The 25,291-nt window shown below is 41.7% G+C and overlaps 1 protein-coding gene and 1 long non-coding RNA gene across 8 annotated transcripts in view; one reads left to right on the top strand and one right to left on the bottom strand.

Annotated features, from left to right (window-relative positions):
- Positions 1 to 772: 772 nt before the first annotated feature.
- Positions 773 to 25,291, top strand: part of LOC107973490 (uncharacterized) — a 35,470-nt gene continuing 10,951 nt past the window's right edge. For both annotated transcript variants that reach the window (XR_010149440.1, XR_010149439.1), the window contains exons 1-3: positions 773 to 912; positions 1,699 to 1,803; positions 5,316 to 5,417. This is a non-coding gene — a long non-coding RNA (uncharacterized LOC107973490). The remainder of the gene's footprint in view (positions 913 to 1,698; positions 1,804 to 5,315; positions 5,418 to 25,291) is intronic.
- The window catches only part of AFTPH (aftiphilin), a 67,932-nt gene continuing 57,553 nt past the window's right edge, over positions 14,913 to 25,291 (bottom strand). For 3 of the 6 annotated variants that reach the window (XR_010149437.1, XM_009442558.5, XM_009442557.5), the window contains 2 exons: positions 22,405 to 22,528; positions 14,913 to 16,037 (listed from right to left, as the gene is read on the bottom strand). Coding sequence is in view for 4 of the 6 variants with exons in the window: in XM_009442558.5 (XP_009440833.3) it covers positions 15,887 to 16,037; positions 22,405 to 22,528 (275 nt within the window). In the remaining 2 variants the exon portion in view is untranslated. The remainder of the gene's footprint in view (positions 16,038 to 22,404; positions 22,529 to 25,291) is intronic. The other 3 variants (XR_010149438.1, XM_515513.9, XM_001165739.8) reach the window with 1 other exon arrangement.

Consider the following 25,291-nt stretch of genomic DNA (forward strand, 5'->3'; position numbering starts at 1 on the left):
GGCTGAAGCTTTGCTTGGCTCTGCCCCTGTGTCACGTGTCAGGTGAGGCTGCTGGACCCCTGGAAGCCCCGCCAAGGGAAGTGACTACCACCAGGCCGCAAGCTCCTGTGCAGAAATCTAGCAGCCTTTAGCTTTGGGGCCATACACATGTGCTTCCAAGACGGTAGGCAGATGACGTTCGATTTAAATCCACTTTCCTATACGTTTACTCAATGAGTTCAAAGATGCTTTTCATTTACAAGCTTGGCGGCAGCTTCCAACACATTAACCCAAAGGCCTTCATGTTCTCCCCAGCCTACCCCTTTGTCCCTCTGCAGAAAGGGAACCTCCTGCAAAATGTCCAGATGGTTCAGAGAAGTATATATGACAGGCTGGTTGCAAGTGGCAGGAACGCCCCTCTAAGTAGTTTAAAGACATATGTATGGGTGTGTGTGTGTGTGCACGCGTGTGCATGTATATAATTTATTTTTTGCTCAAATAATTTTGGTAAAGGTAATTAACTAAAGGTAAATAACTAACCTTTACCAAGAGCAGGGATGTGGCTGGGCCCAGAATGCAAGACTCTCCGATAGCAGCTCCCAAGCTTAACAAGTTAAAGACACACTGCAGCTTTTCTCCAAAATTCTAGTTAAAAGCTGAGGCCGTCACCAAGCAATTGTTGCCAAGAGCTCAGGATGTTGTGGTTGGAGGGGCCTGCGCCAGAGGTCCACTTCTGAACCAATCAGCAGGGCCCGGGGGCTGGGCCATGTTCTGCTTACCTCACAGCTTCCACACCCACAGGGTTTTGGGAACCGGAGGCAGGCGGACAGCCCCAGGAGTCATAATGAGAAGAAATGCTACCTCGGTACAGTGGACGAACGTGCAAACCACACAGAAAGTTTGAAAAAGGTCTACTGGAGGCTCTGCTTTCTGGTAATGGCTCCAAAATACAAAGGGCCTCACACTCCGGCACTGACGAAGTCCATACGGCTCTTAGGCTGACACCCACCAGCCAGTCAATGGGAGAGCTGGGACCAGAGGGCTGACTTGACCTCTTCAGCAGGAGTGTCCAAGGCCTTTGTGGGCGGTGGTGCAGGTTGTGCGTGTGAATAATGAAGGCAATTCATTGTTACTCAGAACACAACACCTTGGCGATCTTTAGAAACATGAGAAACAGAGCTTCCAAGGTACCTGCTCACACGCCTCTCTGGAGGTAATCGCTGTGCCGTGGCTCTTAATGAGCCACTCTCCACATGGCCTGAGGCCTGGCACCGTGGGAATTCCCTCTGTCCCTGAGTCATAGGCCTCTGCTACTGAACTGTAAATAGGGACCGGGTCAATGACAGCGGGACAGCTGGCCCAGGGAGCAGGGTTGGGGTGGGGACTGCTGGGAGGCTGTCGTGTTAATCTCTCTCTACCATAGAAGGCACTCCTTGGGTGACCCCCGTGACTGTGATGCAGAACAGGGAAGGAGAGTGGGTGTTAACCTTGAGCCTAAGGCTCCTCCTCCACCTGTGGGACTGTAAGCCACCTCTCCTGGGCTGAGGGCTCTGGAAGGAGGCTTGGCTGCTCCTCAGCACTCGGGGAGCGGTTTTTCAGGCACACACACTTGAGCTCCATGACCTCCCAGATTCCCACCGCCCCTGCTTGACTCTTCCCCTGTCTCCCCTTCCTGGAATGACCCCCTCTGAATTCCTTTGACTGTTCTCTGGTTGTCAGTCTCACAGTGAGAGGTGTGTAAAGCATGAGGTGACCTTGGGCAAGTTGTTCAACCTCAGTGTTATCACCTGTAGAACGGAGAAAACAAGACTACATACTTTGGAGGTAAGTGTAGGTTCCAATGAAATAACAGAGCTTGAGAGGTCCTCTAGGCACATGGACCTGGAGCCAGACCCCCTGGGTTCAGATCTGTCTTGCCATGGGTTTTGGGGCAAGTTCCTTTTCTGTGCCTCAGTTTTATCATCTGTAAAGTGAGATGAGAATAATGGTACCTATTTCTTAGGACTCTTGGGAGAGTCAATGAGCAAATACACAGAAAACACCTTGAACAGGGCCTGGCGCTAAGTGCTGGGTTGAGAGCTAGCTATTATTGTTGTTGTCAGAGAGCTTAATATTGTGCTGTGCATACAGGAAGCTCTCAAGAAATGATAACTCAACAAAAGAAAATGAAACAAAACCCGAACCTGCCTCCTTCAATCGGGCCTTGTTTCCTAAATGAGCCTGAGCTCCTGGGTGAGGTGCGGCACAGCAAGAGTTTCACACAATTTTGATCCTGTATCCGAAAAGCTGCCGGACACTGTGTTTTTCTTACCCTTCTTTTTGGGGGTGGAGTGAGGATGTCACAAACTCCCTTGGGAAACTGATGAAAGCTACAGACCCTCTCCCCAGAAAGGTGCTTGGAAGCAAATATTCACAAGATGTTGCACACAGTTTCAGGGGGTTCCTGGGCTCCCTGGGAGCCAGGGTGAGAAGCTCCATTTTAGATGGTGCACTGTGCCATGTCTCATTTGTTGGTTTGATCCCAACAAAACACAAGCTAGCCCTGCTCCTTTGCTCATCGGTGGGTTGTACCCCAGCTTCCACCCTGGCTCTGGGGACTCTCCTTGATTCCTCTGCCCAGGCCCTCTGGCTCAGTGCCAGCTCCAAGCTACAAAACTTGGCTGGGAGTTGAATGCAGAACTTGTTCAGCATTTGAAGGCTAAGAAAGAAAAAGGAGGAAAAAAGTAGACTCGACTTAGAAAAAAATCAGACAAAAGAAATCATCCTCCAAGCCAAGTGCTATAATTCATAGGGCTCATATTTGCTGAGTGAGACTAAATGGTATTTATGGCTAAGCGGCCCTGGATTCACCCTGGGTTGAGTGATCCAGGAGTTGCCCAAAGTCTGGTGGAGAGGGCGGGGTGGGCCTGAGGGCTGGAAGACCAGACAACTTGCACAGGGAGACTTTGTTGCTGTTCACAGATGATGTGGTTTTTCCCCTGCTTAATGTTAAGTGTAGTTTCAGAATTTTGTATGTGTTTCTGGGAAGATGATACCCTCAAACAATATTACTTGGGGTAGATGGTATACTTAGAATTGGATTATTAGCCATAGGGCCCATTCATTCATATACTCATTCATTCAAGGTTTATGAGGTGCCTTCTTTGTATGAGAAGCTGTTCTAGGCACTGGGGATACAGTAGTGATTGTGGCGATAATGGTCCCTGTCCTAATTAAGTTTACAGTGTTGGCAGGAGAGACAGAGAACACAAAATAAACAGTAAATATATCTTGGATGATATGGTGTGATAAGAAGAAAAATACAGTAGGCTGGGATCTAGAGAAGGTTGGGGGGCACACTTTCAGTGAATGGTCAGGAAAGGCTTCTTCCAGCAGAGGCTGAAGTGGGGAGGGAGGGAGTTCAGCACAGGTCTGAGAAAGGCCACTGTGAGGAAGGAGGACCAGGCACCAGGTGACCAATCCTGATGGGGCTGGGATAGCCCAGTAGGAGTGATGACCCACAGGGCCAGTTCCCACTGCTGGGGGTTTCTGGATGATGAGGTTGTTGAGCACCCCCATGCTTATGGATACCATGAGAGGAAGCATAGGGGATAGAGGGACAAGCTAAATGACACTAGGAGGAGACAATCAGATAAATCCAGAATGTGGGACATTCTACAAGACGACTAGCCTGATCTCTTCAAAAAAGCCATGTAATGAAAAATAAAAGTGCAGCCATAAAAAAGAATGAAATCATGTCCTTTGCAGCAACCTAGGAGCAGCTGGAAGCCATAATCCTAGGCAAATTAATGTGAACAGAAAACCAAATACTACATGTTCTCACATAAGTGGGAGCTAAACATTGGGTTCTCATGGACATACATAAAGATGGCAACAGTAGATACCAGAGACTACTAGAGAGGAGAGGGAGGGAGAAGGGGAAGGGTTGAAAAACTAACTGTTGCATACTGTGTTCACCAGCTGGGTGGCAGGATCATTTATACCCCAAACCTCAGCATTATACAATATGCCCAGGTAACAAGTCTGTACATGTACCCCCTGAATCTAAAATAAAAGTTGAAATTATAAAGAAAAAGAAAAAGATGGGAGAACTGTTCTAGATGAAAAGAAACATACAACCAAATGAGGTGTATTTTCCTTGAGCAGCCCCTGGTTTGAACAGGCAAACTATAAAAGACATTTTAGGGACATTTGGAGGAATTCAAATATAGACTTCATTTCAAATGGGAGTCAGAAATTATGTTTAACTGTCTTAGGTGTGATAACAGTGGTGAGGTTAGATATGGAAAATCATCCCTTTATTTTGGATATGGTGTTGCTGTGTGTGGGTGACATGGGAGAATGTCCATAATTTATTCTAAAAAATTTCAGTAAAATAAACAAGTAAATAAAATCTAAGATATTTGAAGTTAGGGATGGCTCGAGGGAGGAAGATGAGATACCCTAAAGGACACCATTCACCTTCCTGGGCTTGGCCAGGTACCAGATGCTTGACAAACCCAAGGGTGAACACTCTCTGTGAGTTTGGGATGGAACACACAAGCACCTGGCACATAGTAGGTGCTTATTAGAAGTTGAATGAATGGATGGATGGATAGTCTTTGTTGGGATTTACTTCCCAGGATGGGCCCTGGCTGATCACTCCCTTTGCACGTGTTCACATCCCACCCATCTTGCAGGCCACCGCAAGACAATTAAAAACATGGGCCCATCATAAGACAATTAAAAATGTGGACAGGTTGCCAAGGGTCACCTTTTATGGACATGCCTATGAGATCCCTCTGAGGTCTCTTTGGGTGATTCTGGGCCACATGGCCGTCTCCCCAAACTGAGCCCCTTCCCAGCCTCCTGACAGGGCTTACTTCTGTAGCCTCATCATTAAGTCAAGAGTAGGTTGCTCATAATCATTTGATAGTGAACAGCTGATCTGACGGTCCCTAATTAGTTCATTGAATCAGGTGCTGCATATTAAATACCCTAATGCCCTAAAAAGCTCCCAACCCAGGCAGTATACAATGTAGATACTCACTAAGATCTTGGTGTCCTAAACAATAACATCTAACATTTATTGAGCACTGACTATTTCCAAGCGTTATGCTAAGTGGTTGTAGATGTTGCAGTTATACCCTATGGAGATTCATGTGCTAAGGGTTTAGTGCTCTGGTCTGAATGTTTGTGTCTCCCTCAAAATTTATATGTTGAAACCAAATCCCCAATGTGGTGGTGTTAAGAGTTGGGGCACCTGGGAGGTGTTAGGCCACGAGGGCAGAGCCCTTGTGAGTGGGATTAGTGCTCCTATAAAAGGGGCTTGGGAGCTTACTTATCCCTTTTTCCAGGTGAGGACGCTGTAGGAAGGCATCTGCGAAGCGGAGAGTGCACCTTTACCAGACGCGGAGTCTGCTGGCGTCTTGATCTCGGACTTTGCAGCTTCCAGAACCGTAAGCAACACATTTCTGTTGTTTATAAATCATCCAGTCTAATGTATTTTGTCATAGCCGCCCAAACAGACGAAGACAATGAGTTATCTCTAACTCCCCTAAGTAGGCTGTTTTGGTATTTTTTCTTTTAATTCCTAGCCACATTTTACATACTGGTCTATGGTCTCACAACAGAAGTGGCGGTGCCCTCATTCGAACTCTGGCTGCCACTTTTCTGCCTCTTTTCCAGGAGTGATGCACAGGCCACCTCTTCTGTGACCTTGAGGGCTCAGGATTCCTCATGTCCTGAGTTGAGGCTGGTGCGTTTGAGGACATATGGCCTAGGCAAGCCGTGAGCTGGCAGGGCCCCAGAGCTGCCTCATGCATAAAACACAGTTCCAGTTATGAGTTTTGTTTTCTACCAAGCCCCACGTTGAAATGATTATCTAAAATCGCGCATGCCCTTTCTTTCATGATCCTTCAGAAGCACACCACAAGACCATGAAAACTCAGGCAGATTGACAGGTGTGTCGTTTTACGGATGTGCCTGGAAGGACCCTCTCCCCAGAGGTCAGCCCCGCGGAGGTGTATACTGTGGTGGCAGCCACTCCTCTTCAGCAGGGAAAACCATCATGTCTTCAAGCACCTTTGGGTTTCTTGTCAGTCAGTGGGGAAAGGGATTCCCAGCAGGTCCCCAGGAGCATTTGCAGCTCGGACCCATCACCTTTTCTTCTCTTTGCTCTTCTGTTAGTGCTGGGTTGCCGTCCATTTCCCTCTCAGTGGAGGCTGATATTAGATAAATACCAGCTGTCACCGGTGGGCTCTGCCCAGATTTTCTACCCCTGACTACATCCTTTCAACAGGTGTCTGGTGACACAGAGCCCATGTGGTCCTGTCTGCCTCACAGATGTTAGGTTCCAGCCAAAAAAAAAAAAAAAAAAAAAAAAAACAAAAACCACAACCCTAGGGTGGAAAAGAAGTGTCCAGATTTTACTGAAAATGAGGCTTTCTAGGGCTGCTGACTAAGGCGTTTTCTTTCCAAACATCTGAAACAGCAAACAGATTGTAAATTAAGAGGGAGTTACAAGATAGTAGCTGAAGGGAAGCAATACCTGCCTGTCTTCTGGGTTGTAGCTGTTGCTGCACGGCCAGGACAGCAGTGGCCAGGAAAGGTGATTAAATAGGGTGGGGGAGAAGGGATCACCGTGGAATAGGGGTGCCGAGACAGATATTAGGTTAACAGGAAGTGAGTTCAGGCCTCTTCTTTGAGCCAAGGGCGAACATTTTATCTGACAAGAGCTTGAACTGACCCGTGCCATTCTCTGATTCCCACCCAGATCAAAGTTCAGACTCCCAAGGCAACTCAGCAGAAATAAAGTGAAATAAATTGCAACCCCACTCCCCTGATGCTTCCTAGGACTAAAGTGTTCTATGAGGAGTTGGACAGTCCTTAGGCAAGACTTCTCTCCTCCCACTGAGTAAAAATACTGATTTTGGTAACATGTCTCCATTCAGCTGAGGGTCTCTTTTAAGCTGTGGCTTAAATTTATTTGTTTTTAAAAATTGTTGGCTGAGCACAGTGGCTCATGCCTGTAATCCCAGCACTCTGGGAGGCTGAGGCGGGCAGATAACCTGAGGTCAGGAGTTCAAGGCCAACCTGGCCAACATGGTGAAACTCCATCTCTACTAAAAAATATAAAAATTAGCTGGATGTGATGGTGCACACCTGTAGTCCCACCTACTTGGGAGGCTGAGGCAGGAGAGTCATTTGAACCTGGGAGGTGGATGTTGCAGTAAGCCAAGATCACACCACTGCACTCTAGCCTGGGCAACAGAGCAAGACTCCATCTTAAAAAAATTATTTTTATAGAGACAGGGTCTCACTATGTTGCCCAGGCTGGTCTTGAACTCCTGGCCTTCAGCCATCTTCCTGCATCAGCCTCCCAAAGTGTTGGGATTACAGGTGTAAGCCACCGTGCCCAGGCTATGTGACTTGAATTTATAACAGAAGGAGAGCCCCCAGTGTGGCTTGCTTTGGCAGTAATCCTGCTGGGTTTGGGGGTCCTTGGGCCATGTTGGGAAGCCTGGTCCCAGAGCTACAAAGTCAGAAGCAACTCCACCTACCCTCCCTTCACCACCTCCAGCCCAAACTTGGAAGTCTTGCTTTGGATAACAGAGAAAAATAAAAGGTTGGGGGTGGGGTGCGGTGAGGCTGACAGTGGGTGGGGCAGGTTTCCTTAGGGAGCATGCCTTCAGGTGCTCCTGTGGTATCACACTGAGAGGCATCTTTACTGATTTCCTCCAACCATCCACTCAGGGCACCCTAGGAGGAATGGTCAGGATGGGTCCTAGGTTCAGGGGTCTCTCCTACAGAGCTGTGTACATGCTTTTCAACTAGGGGCTTCCTGGTGCTGTGGGCTGTAGAGCTGTACCCCAGGAATAGGATCACCCCATATCCAGCTCTTACCTGCTGGTTACACAAGGCAGGGATTGAGGCAAAAGCCAACAGAAACAGATAGCATTTGGCAGAATGAAAACCGAAGGGTTTGGGGGGTTGCTTCAGAGCTTGGAGAACTGAGTCAGTGATTGATAGAATATGATATTTTGGGGGAAAATTTGGACATTGCTTGAGGTGAGGGTCACAATGTTTGCAGGCAGAAGCAAAGCACAGATTCAGGAAGGGTCCCCGTACATTCCCCTGAGGGGCTCATGCATAAACTGGTTTAGGAAGCAAACAAAATGAAAGTCAGCCCATGCACCAGGCACTGTGCCAGAGAACAGGGGACAAACATGAGCCAGATCCAGTCCCTGCTCTCAAGGAGCTCATGGCCTGAGGGAGAGAGACAAGTAAATCCATCATCAGGAAGCAAGGTGAGAGGTGACATAACAGCCTTCATCCCACTGAGGCTGATGCTCTGTGGCTAAGTGTTCAGGCTCTGTGATCCTTCAGATCTGGGCTCAAGACTTTTCTGCTTCCTGGCTCTATGACCTTGGGGGAAGTGACACCATGTCCCGTCTTGGTTTCCTTATCAGGAGATGAGTTCAGGTACCTTTTAGGGTTACTGTGAGCATTAAGAGAGAATGTGTGTGAGGCCCAGTACTTGGCACTCAGCAGAGCTCTTAATAAATGTGAAGTAGTTTTATGATGAGCATTACATGATCAGAGAGATTTGCCAAGCAATCGCAGAGGCTGGAGAGCCAGCTCTGTCTGTGGGGGTGGCCCAGAAAGGCTCCCTGAGGAAATGAGGCTGGCTGGCTGGTGAGAAAGGCTTTTCCTAAGAGACGATGAGCGTGGGCCAGCCCTCAGTGGGCATTTGGTAACTAGCAAGGAGCTGGTAGGCCAGGTGGGAGCCTCCATGCAGAGAGGACGATCCCAGTGCTGTGGAACCTGCCAAGGAGCTGACTGTCCAGAGGGTAAGGGGGTACCATGAAGGATGCTCAACAGGAAAAGAGCAATCCATTGACATAGTGGAAGGTTAAATTGGAGGTGGGACGGGCAGAGGAAGGTCAGCATGAGGCTGTTAAAATAATCATGTAAAGATGATGAAGGCTTGAAGAGAGAGGCAATGGATACTTAGGAGGTGTCACTGACAGGATTTCAGGCCAATAGGATGAGGGGTAAGGAAGGGGAGCAGGCTGAGAGTGAACCTGAAGTGTGGCAAATGGAGCAAGGGCGATCCTAAGGCCAGAGGCATGGTGGGGTCGGGTGGAGGGCTAGAAGGCTGTGAGCACAAGCTTTTGTGGTACACATGTTTAATTGCAGGAGTGTCTTGGGGACACCTAGGTGGGGACGGCCATAGGGTTGTCAGAATAGTGGTGCAGGGCTGAGCACAGTGGCTCACGCCTGTAATCCCAGCACTTTGGGAGGCCAATGAGGGCGGATCACTTGAGGCCAGGAGTTTGACACCAGCCTGGCTAACATGGTGAAACCCCATCTCGACCAAAAGTACAAAAATTAGCTGGGCTTGGTAGCACACAGCTGTAGTCCCAGCTACTTGGGAGGCTGACACAGGAGAATTGCTTGAACCCTGGAGGCGGAGGTTGCAGTGAGTCAAGATTGTGCCACTCAACTCCAGCCTGGGCGACAGAGTGAGAGACTGTCTCAAAAAAAAAAAAAAAAAAAAGGGGGTGGTGCACAGAGCTCAGGGGAGAGGCAAAGATGAGGATCTCCACTGAGATCATCATTAGCTGTTTTGATCAAGGATTCTGTAGTGGAAACACTGGGTAGGAGATGACAGCAGCCCCTCTTCTAAGGTAGACACAGCGCAGATCACAAAAGATCTCCTTATTTTCCCTCCTTGACCCTTTTGGTCTTTGTGACCCTCCCTAGTCCCTGACCTTCAGGGGAGGGATGGTGAGGCAGGAGAGGAGCATGAGCTCTGGTCAAAAGGAGAGCTGGGAGTGAGCAAGCGAAAGGCTTTGAAGTCACAGTTGACAACAACAGTGACCAGTATTTTGTTCCCTAAATCCTGGTTTTTGAAAACTGAAGGAAGGGAGCAGTTTTTGAAAGAGGTAAATTTAAAATAATAACATTATGTAAAGTGATATGCAGTATTCTCACAGAGGGTCCAGGCTGAAAAGATAACTGAAATGATAGAGAATTGAAACAAAGCAGATTCCTTAAGGGCAACTTTAAGAAGACAACCATATCCTCCTCCTATCAGCCTCCTATCTGCATCATCAATGACAGAAGACTGATCTGGATGAATGAAGATAAAAAGTTGTTTATTGAGGGCTTTCTGTGTGCCAGTGATGATATGGATCATCCTCACTTAATCTCCCATCCTGAGTAGATGTCATTTTATCTTCTACTTGTTTTATCATCCTTATGCTTCTTTTGGAGAACTAGTCAGATTTTTTTTTTTTTTTTTAAAGATGGAATCTCAGCCGGGCACGGTAGCTCACACCTGTAATCCCAGCACTTAGGGAGGCCGAGGCAGGCGGATCATGAGTCAGGAGTTCAAGACCAGCCTGACCACCATGGTGAAACCCTGTCGCTACTAAAAATACAAAAATTAGCTGGGGGTGGTGGCACGTGACTGTAATCCCAGCTACTCTGGAGGCTGAGGCAAGAGAATTGCTTGAACCCAGGAGGTGGAGGTTGCAGTGAACCAAGATCTTGACACTGCACTCCAGCCTGGGCAACAGAGTGAGACTCTGTCTCAAAAAAAAAAAAAAAAAAAAAAAAAAGGAGTCTCACTGTGTTGCTCAGGCTGGTCTCGAACTCCTGGGCTCAAGTGATCCTCCTGCCTCGGCCTTCTGAGTAACCAGGACTACAGGTGTGTGCCACCATGCTGGGCATCACAGAAATGTTCAAGCTGCATGAGGTTTGGGGGAGCATCTGTAGAAATGCGCAGGATGGCCCATGAGATGCCACAGGTGTAACATGATTGGATTTGGCAAGGCTTCACCTGTTTTTATGACTGGTGGGCAAGATGAAGAAATGTGGGCATCACTGGGTTGAGAAGCTGCACCCAGGGTCTTCCTGGCACACTGGATGTTTTACTGGTCAACATTTTGTGTGAGTGATTTGGATTATGAAGGATGTTTATCAATCTGTGGATGACAGAGCAGAGGAAGGAGGGCAAGTCTGTGTGTTGATGGTACAATGAAGATTTGATGGGATGAGCAGGCTGAAACAATGGTCTAAAGCTGACAAAAAATCCTGAAAAAGGATCAATATAAAACCGTGCTTTTAGGCTCAAAAAACTCAGTGACACCAGGAGATGAGAGATGAGAGAAAAAAAATCTGGTTTGACGGCAGTTAGGGGTAAAAGGCTGTTCACACAGTGAGCTAAAGAGGCAATATTGTTGCCATAAACAGTAATGCAATTTTAGGCTACATTAAAAGTAGGGTCTGAGATAAACCTGAGCCCCATGCCAGTGAAGAGATGACCTCTGGCTCTGTCAGGGGAGCACATTTTAAGAGGAACTTTGGCAAACTGGACAACGTCCAGAAAAGAATAATGTGTGTGAGAAAGGCCTGGAAACCATGTCATCACGGGAGGTTTGGTAGGAGGAGGAGCATGATAGTGATCTTCAGATATTCATGGAAGAGTCTAGGTTCATCCCTGCAGCTTGAGAGAAGGTAACTTGAACCAATGAGCAACCGGTTATGGGAAACCAGGTTTCCGCTCAAGGTCCTAGCAATCTGTGCTGCCAACCAAGCGTGTGTGTGTGTGTGTGTGTGTGTGTGTGTGTGTGTGTACGTGTGCATTGGAGGTGGGCAAGGAGACTTCCTGGTGAAGTCCTGAGCCCACGTAGTGTCCCTGCAAATGTTCAGGCAAAAGCTGGCCAGCCAGCTATTCAGACGGGGGTTGGGGGTGGGGTGGGGATGCAGGAGGGTATAAACAAAAAAGCCAAGAGTAAGGGAAACTGGGTTCAGGTCCTGCCCCTGGTTATAGATATGTAATGATGTGCCAGTCAGTTTTCTTATTTAGGCTTCCATTTCTTCAGCTATGGGTATTGAGTCATCTTTGGTTTTCAACTTTTGGTAGCAATGGAACGTTTTTATTACATGAAATCTTCTGCAATCACCTTTCCCCTCCCTAAATATATAAGCCCAGTGTTATTATTGGACACACCCTGACTGTAGGTGCCAAGGCCTCCTGGCACTGCTGCGGGGCTCCTGGGAGTAGTTGGAAAGCACTGGACCAGCTGATCTTCCAGCCCTAAAATTCTATTCTTTAAGGTTTTCTCCTACCTTAGTCTTTGATTCTATAGATTCCAATCCCTCATTTTATGAAGTACCTGGTGCTTAAAAAAGGGATTTATCGAAGATCTTACAGCTGGTTAGTGACAGGGCTGTATTTAACACACAACTCCCACTCCAATTCAGTGTTCATCTCATCAGGCTGCCCCTACTTCCACCCGGGACTTGTCTTAGCACTTGTTCCTCCATGGTCCCAGGAAATCCTGTACTGCCCTCTATAGATCCTTTCCCTTTTGGAAAAGCATCAGGAAGGCAATAAATCTAGCCTGAGGCATTGCAGCCTGAGAAAATGATCTTGGAATTCATTTCTCTATGCATTAGTTTATCTCAAGGAAGTATGTTTATGAGCTGAGAAATAAAAAACAGGTGTGGCTCAGACTACTGGTTGCCCTATATGATCTCTTCTTCCTTACAACTAGGTTCCCCATCTTTTAGATGGCCACCCAGAATAGAGGTATTTCCCAGCCTCTGTTGCTGCTAGATAGGAACCTGCAATGAAGTTCTGGCCAATAGATTATAACTGGAAATACTGTGTATGCCCTAATGAAAGTATCCTTAATGGGAAGGAGAATCCCTTCTTCACTCTTTCTACCCTGATGGCTGGAATATAGGCATGGAAGGCCATAACCTTAATGGCCACCTTGGACCAGAGGGTAGAAACCATGTGTTGAGAATGATGGAACAAGCTAGTAAGGACTTCAGGAGGTGATCATATGAAGCCCCTTACCAGCCCCAGACTGTTTTCTTCCAGCATTTTACAGGAGGGAAATAAAATTCCACTGTTTAAGCCACCATTACCATTTTCATCTACTCTGTCATTGCTTGTAAGGTAACATTACTTAGTACGTCGCTAAGAAAAAGAAACTGCTGCCAACTAAAGACAACCCATCCAATTGTATGACACATTCCAATTTCAGAGAAGTTAAAATGTGACAAAAGGATGAGTCTTATTACATGAAATGCAGTATTTTGGGTTTTTGTTACTCAGAGCCAAGCCTAATCCTAACTGATTCAATAAACATGAAGGAATGAAAAGATGACAAATTCCACATAAAGAACACAATCATGAAGAGGGAAGAACAAGCTTCTCTATTAAAAAAAAAAAAGAAGACTCATAAAAATAGTACTGATGTGACTCAACTTAGGAAAGTTTTCTCCCATGCTTTCCAGTCTGGCTTGGATTAACCTGGGGAATTATGTCTGGCTCTCAGGACTTGGGCATCCAGTGGGATGAAGCTGCGGGATGAATGAGCTGGTTTTAAGACATAGAGGACCCAAGGCTGTTTGCTGAACCCCAGTGTAGGCTTTGGCCTTTTGCAGCTCCTACTACTTAGTTTCTTCCCCTCTTAACTCTGCAGGATCTTCCTGGATGACTTTAAGACAGATGTGCAGCTGCTGATGACCAAGACAAGCTTGTAAGCGACAGGCTGCCCCTTAGCTGAGATCCCAAGAAGGTGCTCAAAACTCTTCCTGCCAGCCACTGCTATTGTATAGTTTAAACCTGGTCTGGCACAAAGCTGACCATTTTTTGGTCTTCAGTACTGAAGCATTAACTTTAAGTTATGATGATCCAATATTAATGTACCTGTTATGAAATCATCAAAGACCAATACAACAACAAAAGGAAAGTCTGGCTTATCTAAAAGTGGTTATAAGATGAAATATCTGAGTCATTAAAATAAGCCATTTTCATAACGAAGGCCCATTTAATTTTAAAATGCCAAGTGACTCTATTATTATTTAGTGACCCTTTCTCCTGTGTCTGCTTCTTGAACCTACTGGGACTCCAGGAGCTTTCACGGAGTTCCCTGATGCTATGCTCTGGCTACCGCTCACTGACTGTTTACTCATGTGACAAATGTCTTATTAAATACATCCATTATTTAATACATCAACTTCATGAGGTAGGATCACTCCCATTTTTATGGATAATTCAGGCTCAGAGAAGTTGATTAATTTTCTCTTGGTAACACAGTTAACATGTGGGCTGTGAACTTAGGTTGGTGAAACTTGCCATTATAATTTAGTTGTAATGTACTATAGAAGTAGCCCTTTATGTTTCAATTACTGAAACATGAAAAATTCTGCTAAGGAATTTTCCGAGTCATCTTTTTCCATCCAAAAGGTTTGCTGGACACTAAAAAGTTGTGATTATTTTGAAGGAAAGTTTCTCTGAAAAAGACCAAACTTTTTTTTTTTTTAAATAGTTAGGGAAATGGTGGGATATGGACTGGATAGGCATCTTGTCACTCCAGGCCATACTTACATTACACTCAGGCAAGCGTTCCAATGGCCAGTGTAATCCCCGGGCAACACAGGAATCTGCCAACGACAGAGGTGCAGGAGTTCCACTGGCACATTCCCAGAGTGGATGAGGCCGACTGTCAGCTGACTGCCTGTTCCTGATGCAATGTCATGTGACTTTTTGCTGAAGCAATATCTAATATTCTAAAATTTTTAGACTTTTTCTGCCTACCTTCATTTCACGCTTATATATTCTTGGAAAGAAAAAATCCCTACAAATCCCTATTTAACCTTGCCAATACTCTGATGAAGACACATTATAATGAATCACGGGAATTTCTTTACTGATCTCATGTTCTATATAAAAACAAACAGCTCAGCTACTAAAAGTGCTGATCCAATTCTTATAGGCCAGATTCTAATTCCTCCTGGCTTCAACAAAGTAGAAGCCCTACCAAAGATTTTCTCTGGATTGAAATATGTTAATATTCAATAAAACTTCTCATTCAAACTCATTACATTTTTCCTCACATACCAAAGTACAAAGACACCAGGCTAAATTTCTTTTAAATTATTTTATTTTTGTATAAGCTAAAAGGAAATTTACACACTGAAATTTCAAAAGACCTTGGGCATGCACATTAACCTTGTTAGAGGTTCTTCTACATGTCTCTCTTTTTTCCATAGGAATTTCCCCAAACATTTAAAACCCATAGTTTTCACTGTATATACAGCCTAAACCATAGCAATCTATGATTATGTCATTTTACACTGTGCAAAATCCTCAAAAAATAGTGGTACAATAGAACAAAAAAATCAGTAACAAGTAAATTCCATTGTAAGACATTCATATAATTTGGTCCTTCTCTGAATCATACTGATTTTAAACAGACACAATCTCTTTAAACCCCTCCAATCAAGTTCTGACAATGATCCATACCCTATAACAAAAGAGCAATTGATTAAGTACCTTGCAAAAGGTCAAACAGCAATACGCCAGATTGAAAAGATTAAAAAAGCCCCAAAATGTTATTAACAAAAGCCAGATCTGAAACCCATCATACACAAAATTAAAAAAAAAATTAAATGGGGGACTTTGGAGCTTATTTATGACAGCAAAAGTAATTTGACATGTAATATGAAAAATCAAGAGGACAGTCAATGCAATCTGAAAAGACTGAAGGGGATTTCACAGACAGTGAAGATTTGAGTTTTTTTTTAATTTCAAAAGTTTTGTAAGAAGGACACCACCAGTGTGTTTCACAAAGACATAAATGTATACACCCCAGCAACACAAAAAGAATAAATCTTCAAAAATGTTTACCCCCGATTATTTACATTTTTCTAATATAAATTTAGGACTTCAGTATGTAAATAAATATACATTACTATGTATACCTTTCTAGTGCGGCTTACCAACAAATCAGCTGAACTTGAATTTTTTTTTTTTTTTTAATTAGAGCAGGTATGCTTTTGATGGTAGGAAAGGGATGGAAAAAAGGAAAAGCAATAGAAACTGTCCAATTCACATCAGTTATCCGTCTGCTTTTTCTTGAGAGCTTGTGGAAGGTGTTAACGTGGCTGGGAACATCAACACCTTGGCATGCATGAATGTTAAGTCAGGAAGGCCAGCGATCACCTTGATAGCTTCTTCACTTAGGTGCTCTTCTCTTTTCGGTTTCCTACTGACAAATGAAAAAAAGACAAGTGTGTTAATGTGACTTTGCTGTAGGTAAAATGGGAGACAATCCACTCTCAAGGTAGACAGTTAGCAATCTGTGGGGACTTGAGTATTTTTTCCTCTGCTAGTTCCTGAATCTTGTAATACTTTTGTGCAATGTGCTTCCTGTGCCAAATGCCAAATCTCATGAAGAGTGACATGTGGCCCATTTATGTTCATTAAAGCTAGGCATGCACACATAGATACTCACATGCATACCTAGACAGCTCGTGTACTTTCTAGCCTTTACATTAGGCTAGAAGCATCTACCCAGGCATAATTTTAAAATGTTACTAAACAGAAATATAAATCTGAAGCCTTAGTAACACTCCACCTAACTGGATTTTTCCCTGCCCCTCCACCCCCTGAAACTACCTCAGCCTGAAACAAAGTATGTCCAGGGAAAGACTAAGTCATTTTAACCTCAGGCTTTCTTTATCCCCAATGGGGAATTCCAGGAGAGAAAGCTCTCAGCTCAGAAGACCCAGTCTCAGCCTGTTGGGATGCAGACAGCAGGTCCAAAAGCAGCAGCACTAGGGCTGGTTGCTGGTGTTATGCATGTACACAGGCAGGACGGAACTCTGGGAGAGGGAAATCTCAAATCATATGGGTCCTGTAGATGAAGTAGATTTTGCTACACTGGCCCCCGATATGGGAAATAAGCAGTTTGGTGCCTAGCACAGACATGAAAATGCCTGGTGACCCAGGTCTACTCAGCAGGTGAGCCACAGAAAATGCCAAATGAGCCTCAAATTGGGCACATGATTGCAATTCAAACTTTTTCTGGGATATTAAATATATTAAAGGAATAGTTATACATATTATTCGCTTTAGACCAAAAATCATTTCAAGTTGTTCATTATAAAAAGCCTAATTCTCTTTTATGGTAAAGGATAGCTGGTATTCTTAGATGTGACACAAGGTATTTCTTTGACCTAAATGTTTCTTTTTCCTTGGATGGGGTGCAGGAAGCCAGGAGGTAAAGCAAGAAAGGAAGGACAGCTACAGGCTTTTTTATTCCTAGGACTTTTCTGTTACCACTTTGAATCCAGACTGAAATAAAAATATTTTATAGAATGAATGAAAAATCCAACGACTTTTAGGACTAAAGTTTTTCAAAAGGGAAAAAGCATCAGGCATATAGCAGATGAACCAAATACTGCATTCAGTACTAGGTTCTTAGAAGAATGGAATAGCAATCCAACATTTTTTTCTGATGAAAATCTACATTTTTAATTGCACTTAAATAGTGGCAAAACTATTATGTGGATGTTTGATGGGGAACTGGATATCTGCATCATTCCAAAGTAAAACCAGATACATGACAAGTGAAAACCTGAAACTGTATAATGGAAAAGGTCAGTTTCTCACCAATCGTCAATCTCAGCACCACTAACAATGGAGTCAACCAGATGTATGGATCTTCTGATGTGATATAACACCTAGGATGCATTCTAGCCAAAATATTTACCCTGAATTCAGCAAGCCTTTAGATATAATTTCCAATTTACAGGAAAATAGGGAGATAGAGAACACAGCAAATATTACTTGAAGGAAGCAAACAGACAAATCCAGAGCTTTTAGGACATTCTGTAGGACACCTATACTAATCTTTATATAAGCTACTGTTAATAAGAAAACAGAAGGAATGAGGAGATATGCTAGGTTAAAAGGGACTTAAGAGCCCCAACAGCCAGGTACAATAGTCTTCAATTGAGTACTGGTTTGTACAAAGCTGAGAAAGGATAGTTGGAGAAATCTGAATATAGCCTAAGTGGATGAAATGAAAACTCACTGAAATTGACAGAGATCACTGACTAAGACTAGGTCAATTTTAGAGGTCAATTCACTATGACCTCTAAAATCTCATTTTTGGTGGAACCCCCCCCCCCATATATGTATTTGCATAGAAAAAGATCTGAAAGAATTACACTAAGGAATTATAGTGATCCTGAATGGTAAGAATGTGATACTTTCATTTTTAATTTTTTTTGGTCTGGATTTCCTAACTTTCTAAAAATATACTTTACTACTTCTATAATGATAGATGGTTATTTAAAACAACAGTGAATAAATGTGCACCTAAATGGACTTTCCCATTTGTGGAGTGCAGTTTGGGTGTAGGAACAGACAGCAAAAAATAAGTTTTTATCTAAGAAACAGTTGGTAAAGATTATTCTAGGGTTTTAAACAATTGCCTTATTTCAGAGGCAATATGAAATTATATTTTAAAATAAAAACAAGTTTACACAGTTCATAGTTTGTGCATTTATCTGTGGTCATTGTGCATGGGTGTGAGCTAGTCTTCTTAGAATATGGGAAGAAGTAAACACTTAAGGAGAGTTTGAAAATAAAGTTATATCATGATCATTTCTCAAAGGCAGTGACCTAATTTTGATCTATTCCTCTCTAGTGAAGATTTATCCTTTTTATCAATGGAATATAATTGAGAATATAATTGAGAGTCCAGGAAAAAAACATGATCAATTGTTTTTTAATTTTTGTTTTTGACAAATGTGCCAAAACCTTTCAGTGGGAGAAATCGTTTCAACAGTTTTCAGACAACTGGATATCCACCTGCACAAGAATGAATGTGGACTCCTACCTCATACCATAGACAGAAATTAATTCAAAATGGATAAAAGACCTAAATGTAAGAGTTGAAACTATAAAACTCTTAGGAGAAAATCTAGGTATAAATCTTTGTGACCATGAATTGGGCAATGATTTCTTAGATATGATACCTAAATCACAAGAAAAATTAGATATTATCAAAATTAAAAGCTTTTGTGTGTCAAAGAATACTATCAAGATAATGAAAAGACAACCTGCAGAATTGGAAAAGATATCTTCAAATCATTTCTCTGATAAAGGCTTAGTATCCAGAATATACTTAAAAATCTTACAACCTAACAATAAAAAGACAAATTATCCAATTAAAATATAGGCAAATGGCTGGGCACAGTGGCTCATGCCTGTAATCTCAATACTTTGGGAGGCTGAGGAGGGAGATCGCTTGAGCTCAAGAGTTTAAGACCGGCCTGGGGCAACATACTGAGACCTTGTCTCTACTAAAACAAAACATAAACAAAAAAGGCAAAGGATCTGAACAGATATTTCTCCACAGAAGATACACAAATAGTCGATAAACACATGAAAAGATGCTCAACATCACTAGCTATCAGGGAAATGCAAACAAAAATGTCAATGAGATATCACTTCAAACCCACTGGGATGGCTATAACCAAAAAGACCAATAAAAAGTGTTGGTAAGAATGTGAAGAACTTGGAATGTATATTATTGGTGGGAATGTAAAATGGTGCCATCACTTTGGAAAAGTTTGGCAGTTCCCCAAAAAAGTTAGAGTTCCTATATGACCCAGAAATTCCACTCCTAACAGAGTTGGAAACATCTGTCCACACAAAAACATATACACAAGTGTTCACAGCAGCAACATTACTCATAATAGTCAAAAAGTGAAAACAACCCAATTATCAACTGATTAACGGAAAAGCAAAATGTGCTATTTCCAATGAAATATTATGCAGCCAAAAAACAAATACGGATACATACTACAACATGAATGAACTTGAGAACAGAATGCTAAGCAAAACCGAGACACAAAAGGCTGCAGACTATAGAATTCCATCTATATGAAATAACCAGAAAAGACAAATCCGTAGAGACAGAAAGCAGATTAGTAGTTGCCAGGGCCTGGGGAACGAGAGGGATAAGGAGTGACTGCTAATGGGTACAGGGTTTCTTTTTGAGGAGTGACTGCTAATGGGTACAGGGTTTCTTTTTGGGGTGATAAAAATGTTTTGGAATTAGATAGTGATGATGGTTGCACAACCTTGTGAATATACTAAAAACCAGTGAATTGAACACCTGAGTGAATTATAAATTTTTATCTCAATAAAAAGGCCTAAAAAAGAATAAAATTTCTTTGACCTGCATAAACTTCAGTTACAGGTCTATGGCTACTAACTAGCTGTCACTAATTAGTAGTGATTTAGAATAGGAAGTAATTTTCCTCCATATTAGGAAAGTTAGGCAAGAAGATGGAACTATTTTAAAACTAAGAATTTGCATTTCTTTAAAAAACTCAAAGTGAGAAGTCACTTTCACAACTTGTGTTCCAAAAGAGAAGAGCACATATAAATTCCCTGAGACATTCAAAGGCACTTAGTAAAGAGTACTGGATATTGTTTGGTCCACGTCAAATTTCTTCTACCTTGACCACTGTTTAACTCCTTCTTACCCTATAGTCTACCAAAATGCCTTTTCACTTTATCTTCTGCTTATTGTCAATAGCCAAGAAGATTTTGCTGAGCTTTATTTTTTGCAGTTTACTTTATTCAAGAGAAAAATGAAAGAAAACCTAAAAATAAGATACTAAAAATGCTTTCTGAAATTATGCCACCAGCCTGTCTCTGCTCTGTACGATTGAGAATCACTTGTTGGGACATTTTACAGTATTTTAAGACTTGCGGGCATTTGTATTTTTTACCATTTTCAAATGACATTTCTCAAAACAGAAAATACAAAGTTGGCAACCTGTTCTCTCCAATTTATTTTGTTTTAAACATGATGCTGGACAGGTCCTAGCGAGTAACTCAATACAGAATTAGCAGACATTAACTCCAGGATACATTATTAGTTCATTCCCTATTAGTATAGAACAAGAGAAAAAATGAAAATAGCTTCTAAAAGTGATAGGGCTTGGAAGAGTTCTCTAGATTCAGCATGTTTCAAGGATGAGTTAACGAATTAGGAGAACAAGTTAAGGTGGTTTAGAGCTCCTCCTAATGGCACAAAATGAATTCTCATCATTGGGATTTTCAAAACTTCTATAGTTCTTTGGTCAGTGAGACTGCAGGGGAAACAAAGGAAGGAAAGAGTAGAACTGTCCCAGAAAGGGTTGTCCTAAAAATAGCAGGGGGAAACCCAAACAATAAAAGCATCCTTTTTGGTTTTTAAGTCAAATGTGTGTTAGCTTTTAGTTAACATATACAAATTTCTCATCCATTTTTTTCTATGAGAGGAGTTTCAATTTGAAGAAGTGATTTACTTGGAAAGAAAAAATTTAAAAAAATCCACATAGCCACATTTACGAGTAGGTTCATTGAAGAGGAGGCTTTGGCAATGCCAGGTGGCATACTGCAAAGACATGGGGCTATGAGAACAATGGAGAGAACTGGCAGACAAACAAGGATTTACATGCTACAAAGCCATTCTAGGGAAAAGTTAAGGGTAGTCTAATGTATAATAATGTATTTCATAATTATAAATATTAAAGGCAATAAGAAAAATCTGGGGGAATAAAAGCACACAAAGTTTAAAAGACAATATGATAATTCAAGCTGAAGTTAAGAGAGATAAACATTTATTATTCACAATAAAAAAGGCTTTTTTAAATGGATGTCTTTCTATAGAAGAATCTATTTAAACTATAAACCTGAATTTAACATGTGATTGGGATGTATTTATTCAGGAGAAAGAGCTATAACACTTCTTTCAAAGTAGGCAACTAATAGGTAAATAGTTCCACTTTAAAATGCTGATGCATCACAGATTTGAGACAGCAGAGCTGGCGTGTCAATCAACCAGTATTTGCTTTTGCACTAGTGATTTCCTGGTTCAGAATAGTATCTTCCTGTTAGAAACTGACTTAGTCTTATGGTTAACAATAACTCAAAGCAATGGATTGTACTAGCCTAATCATATGAAACTAAAGATTCTCTGAATCGCAAACACATGGCCCGAGTGACATTCCGTGCCTTTAGTTCCAACACAGGGAGATGGTAATTGCTCTTCTATAGGCCATGCCTCTGAAGGGGCTTCTAGAAAGCTTGGTAAAGTAAGGCTTTACCTCCCAAATCAGAGGTGCATGTCAATGAAAATTCCAAGAACCATCTTAGCCCGCAAGTAAAAAGATCAGCCTAGGTGACTCCAGGATTACAAAACTGGGTTCTCAAAGATGATCTTCTCAGTAATTATGAAGAGAAAGGGAGAGTGTTTCTATAATGGCTTTATGATCACAATACTTAATCAGAATTAGTCTCTACAAAGTGAGGTGAGGGGGGCGGGGGGTGGGGGAAGAAAACCACATCTGTCAGCCTTGGCCAATCTCTTATGAAATAATCCTGTTCTAATAAAGTTCATAATTAAACATAATTTGATAATATTTTCTGGGCTTGGGCATTGACTGACTTTTATAAAGCAAGTTGTGATATAATATATTGAAATGCTGTCAACTGACATGCTTTTTCCTTTGGGTCGTTTTATCTCAGAATTCAAAATGTGGGTATAATTGACACTATTTATTTACCTGGTAGATGTGCTTGTCTTCTCTACTGTAGACATGAGTCTTGCAAATGCATCAGTCACTTTGAGGCTTGAGGTGGAGATTTCCAGCTTAGAAGTTGTTAACTCATACAACTCCGGATCCACACCTTATAGTATAAAATGATAGTCAGTGATGGCAGGCTGCAGTGGGTTACCCAGTTAGCCACAATCCAAGATGCAAAAGGCAATATTCTGTAAACATCTGAGTGTTTTACAAACAGAACATATCTTTAGAACACTGCAATACTGCATTTATTTTTTAAAGTATAAACTCCACTTTTTGGAGTTTTTATAAAACAGGAAAATACTTTTCAAATTCCATTTTGGAATGAATATATCCTTAAGCTAGCATTTATGCAGCCGATGCTACCCAAATACTTCTAAAATTTCTATCTGCTATAGAAAACTCCCCCAATTTGGATTAGGATGTGATATAAAATTATCAATGTTTTATAAATAGAATGCACATGATGTGACACCCCATTTTTCAATTAACTAATCTCATTTTAAAAATTTTCCTGTTTCCTCACCTCCTTATTTTTTCTCTATTTTCTTCCACAGAAAAAGATTTAGAAGCTACCACAAAGTCTCAAACATGGTAAATGATCTGGTTAGTTTAAATATATCATGACTGGCCAGGCGCGGTGGCTCACGCCTGTAATCCCAGCACTTTGGGAGGCCGAGGCGGGCAGATCACAAAGTCATGAGATCGAGACCGTCCTGGCTAAAACGGTGAAACCCCATCTCTACTAAAAATACAAAAAATTAGCCGGGCATGGTGGCGGGCGCCTGTAGTCCCAGCTACTCAGGAGGCTGGGGCAGGAGAATGGCGTGAACCCGGAAGGCGGAGCTTGCAGTGAGCCGAGATCACGCCACTGAACTCCAGCCTGGGTGACAGAACAAGACTCTGTTTCAAAAAAAAAAAAAAAAAAATCATGACTAAGGACTAATCATAAACATATGCCACATAGCTCTTTCTTCAGGTTAGAGGTGGGGAGGGTAAAAGATTTTCAGAAAAGGTGAGTAAAAGTACTACTTTTGAACAAAATGAGAATTCTTGTCTACAGGGTTAATTTCTGTAGTCTCATATCTGAGTCTGGTAGTCATTAGTTCAAATATCTTGTTAGAGTAATTCAAAAGGAAGCTCAGAGGGTTAGATTTATTGCAAAAATTGATTTAAAAAATCTCCCCCATCTGACTGCATTAAAATACATATAACTTTGTGTATTTCTCATGTAATACAGATTTATAGCAATGATGACAACAATAACATTAAAAAGAACAGTTTAAATATTTTAAACTTAAGTTACACTTTGAATAATATTCAGAGTAAAAAAAAATTTTTTTAATCCTACACTCTCCTGGTACCAGCAAATAACTTGAGAAAAAAAGTTCATGAGTTGCCGGGCGTTAACAGCAAAGCAAAATTCTAAGGAAGAATGTCTTAGAGCTTCTGAAATTTTTACTTATTATTTCTTTAAAAAAATGCCCTGTAAGATCAGCAGATCAAGTTATATATAAATAACATATATAAATGCATATATTTAGATTAACAAGTTTTTTCCTTTTAAGATACTTAACATATTAAAAAATTAAAAAATCAGAAACTGACTTCTATTAACCAACTTTACAGAAGTAAACACAGATCTCAGATGTTTACAGAAATCAGACAAGCAAAAGCGACTTCCACAGTTACGAAGTCTAACAAGGGAGGAAGGCTATAGAAAATGTATATTGACTCTCCCAAGTTCTCAATATTTCATTAAGGTACGGTTTCAAAATATACTTTAAAAGGACTTTCCTTTGTGTTCCTGTAATAAGAATATGGGTTGCAATTAAAATGTAAAAAATTGTATATGTCTGTAAAGGGACTAAATGAGCCCAAATTACCTCCCTCTCTAAAGGCTAGATTCCAGCAACCACAAAATTTAAGTTGCTGTCTAGTGTATAAGGCAGAATAAATAACTGCATTCTGATTGGCAATAGGTAAGTGCTAGTAAAAACTTAGTTGGGTTTATAAAATACTGGCCACTTGACTGTCAAACAGTAAAGAGGCAGATTAAAAAAAAGACAACAAAATCACACCTCCAAATAACTACCACCACACCAAAAACCCCCCCAAAACTATGATTAGATTTTTCAAAAACAAGACAACTATTTAATAATTGGAGAGTAATTTTTTTAATGGAAGGTCTTTTTTTTTTTTTAACAGAGCCTTAATGAGGCATGGTTTAGTTACATAACTAAAGCTAGCCAACCAAGTTCTATGCCAACCTCCTAAGTCTCACACACAAAATAATTAAATAACCGCAAGCTAAGACGAAATGACTTTCCCAGAAACAAGTCAGAAAAAATGCAAGCAAGTGATGAAATGGAATACTAAGGAAGGTGTTGATACCTGTAGCTTGATGGTAACTTTTAACAAAACCCAATAGCAATAAAAAGAAGCCAAAGCAAATATATAGTAATCAAATTTATATAGCATCTAGAGCATATTAATGAAAATACTGAACAAAAATATTTAAAAGGCTCCAAAGTAATGAGAACTGCATTTGACCATGCTGATTTCACTTCCATTACAGCTCTAAGCTTCTGAAACCGCTTGCTCTTCTCGCAGCTGTGTACACTGAGCCTGATTATCAGGTCATTTCTGTACTTCTTTATATAGCCACGTTATTTGTGCTCCTATGAATGGTTTTTAAATGAGTTTGAAATGTAACCAAAAATTAAATTTAAACCAGGTTTTTAGGGATCCAAAAGAAAAACAGTGACCTCATTCAAATTATAATACAGTTTATGACAAAACAAAGCTGAGAGCAAATTTAAAATGGGAGCTTAATAATTCTTGGGAATACAGTAACAAAAAGATA

This window comes from Pan troglodytes, chromosome 12 (assembly GCF_028858775.2).
Source record: "Pan troglodytes isolate AG18354 chromosome 12, NHGRI_mPanTro3-v2.0_pri, whole genome shotgun sequence".
Taxonomy (NCBI): Eukaryota; Metazoa; Chordata; class Mammalia; order Primates; family Hominidae; genus Pan; species Pan troglodytes.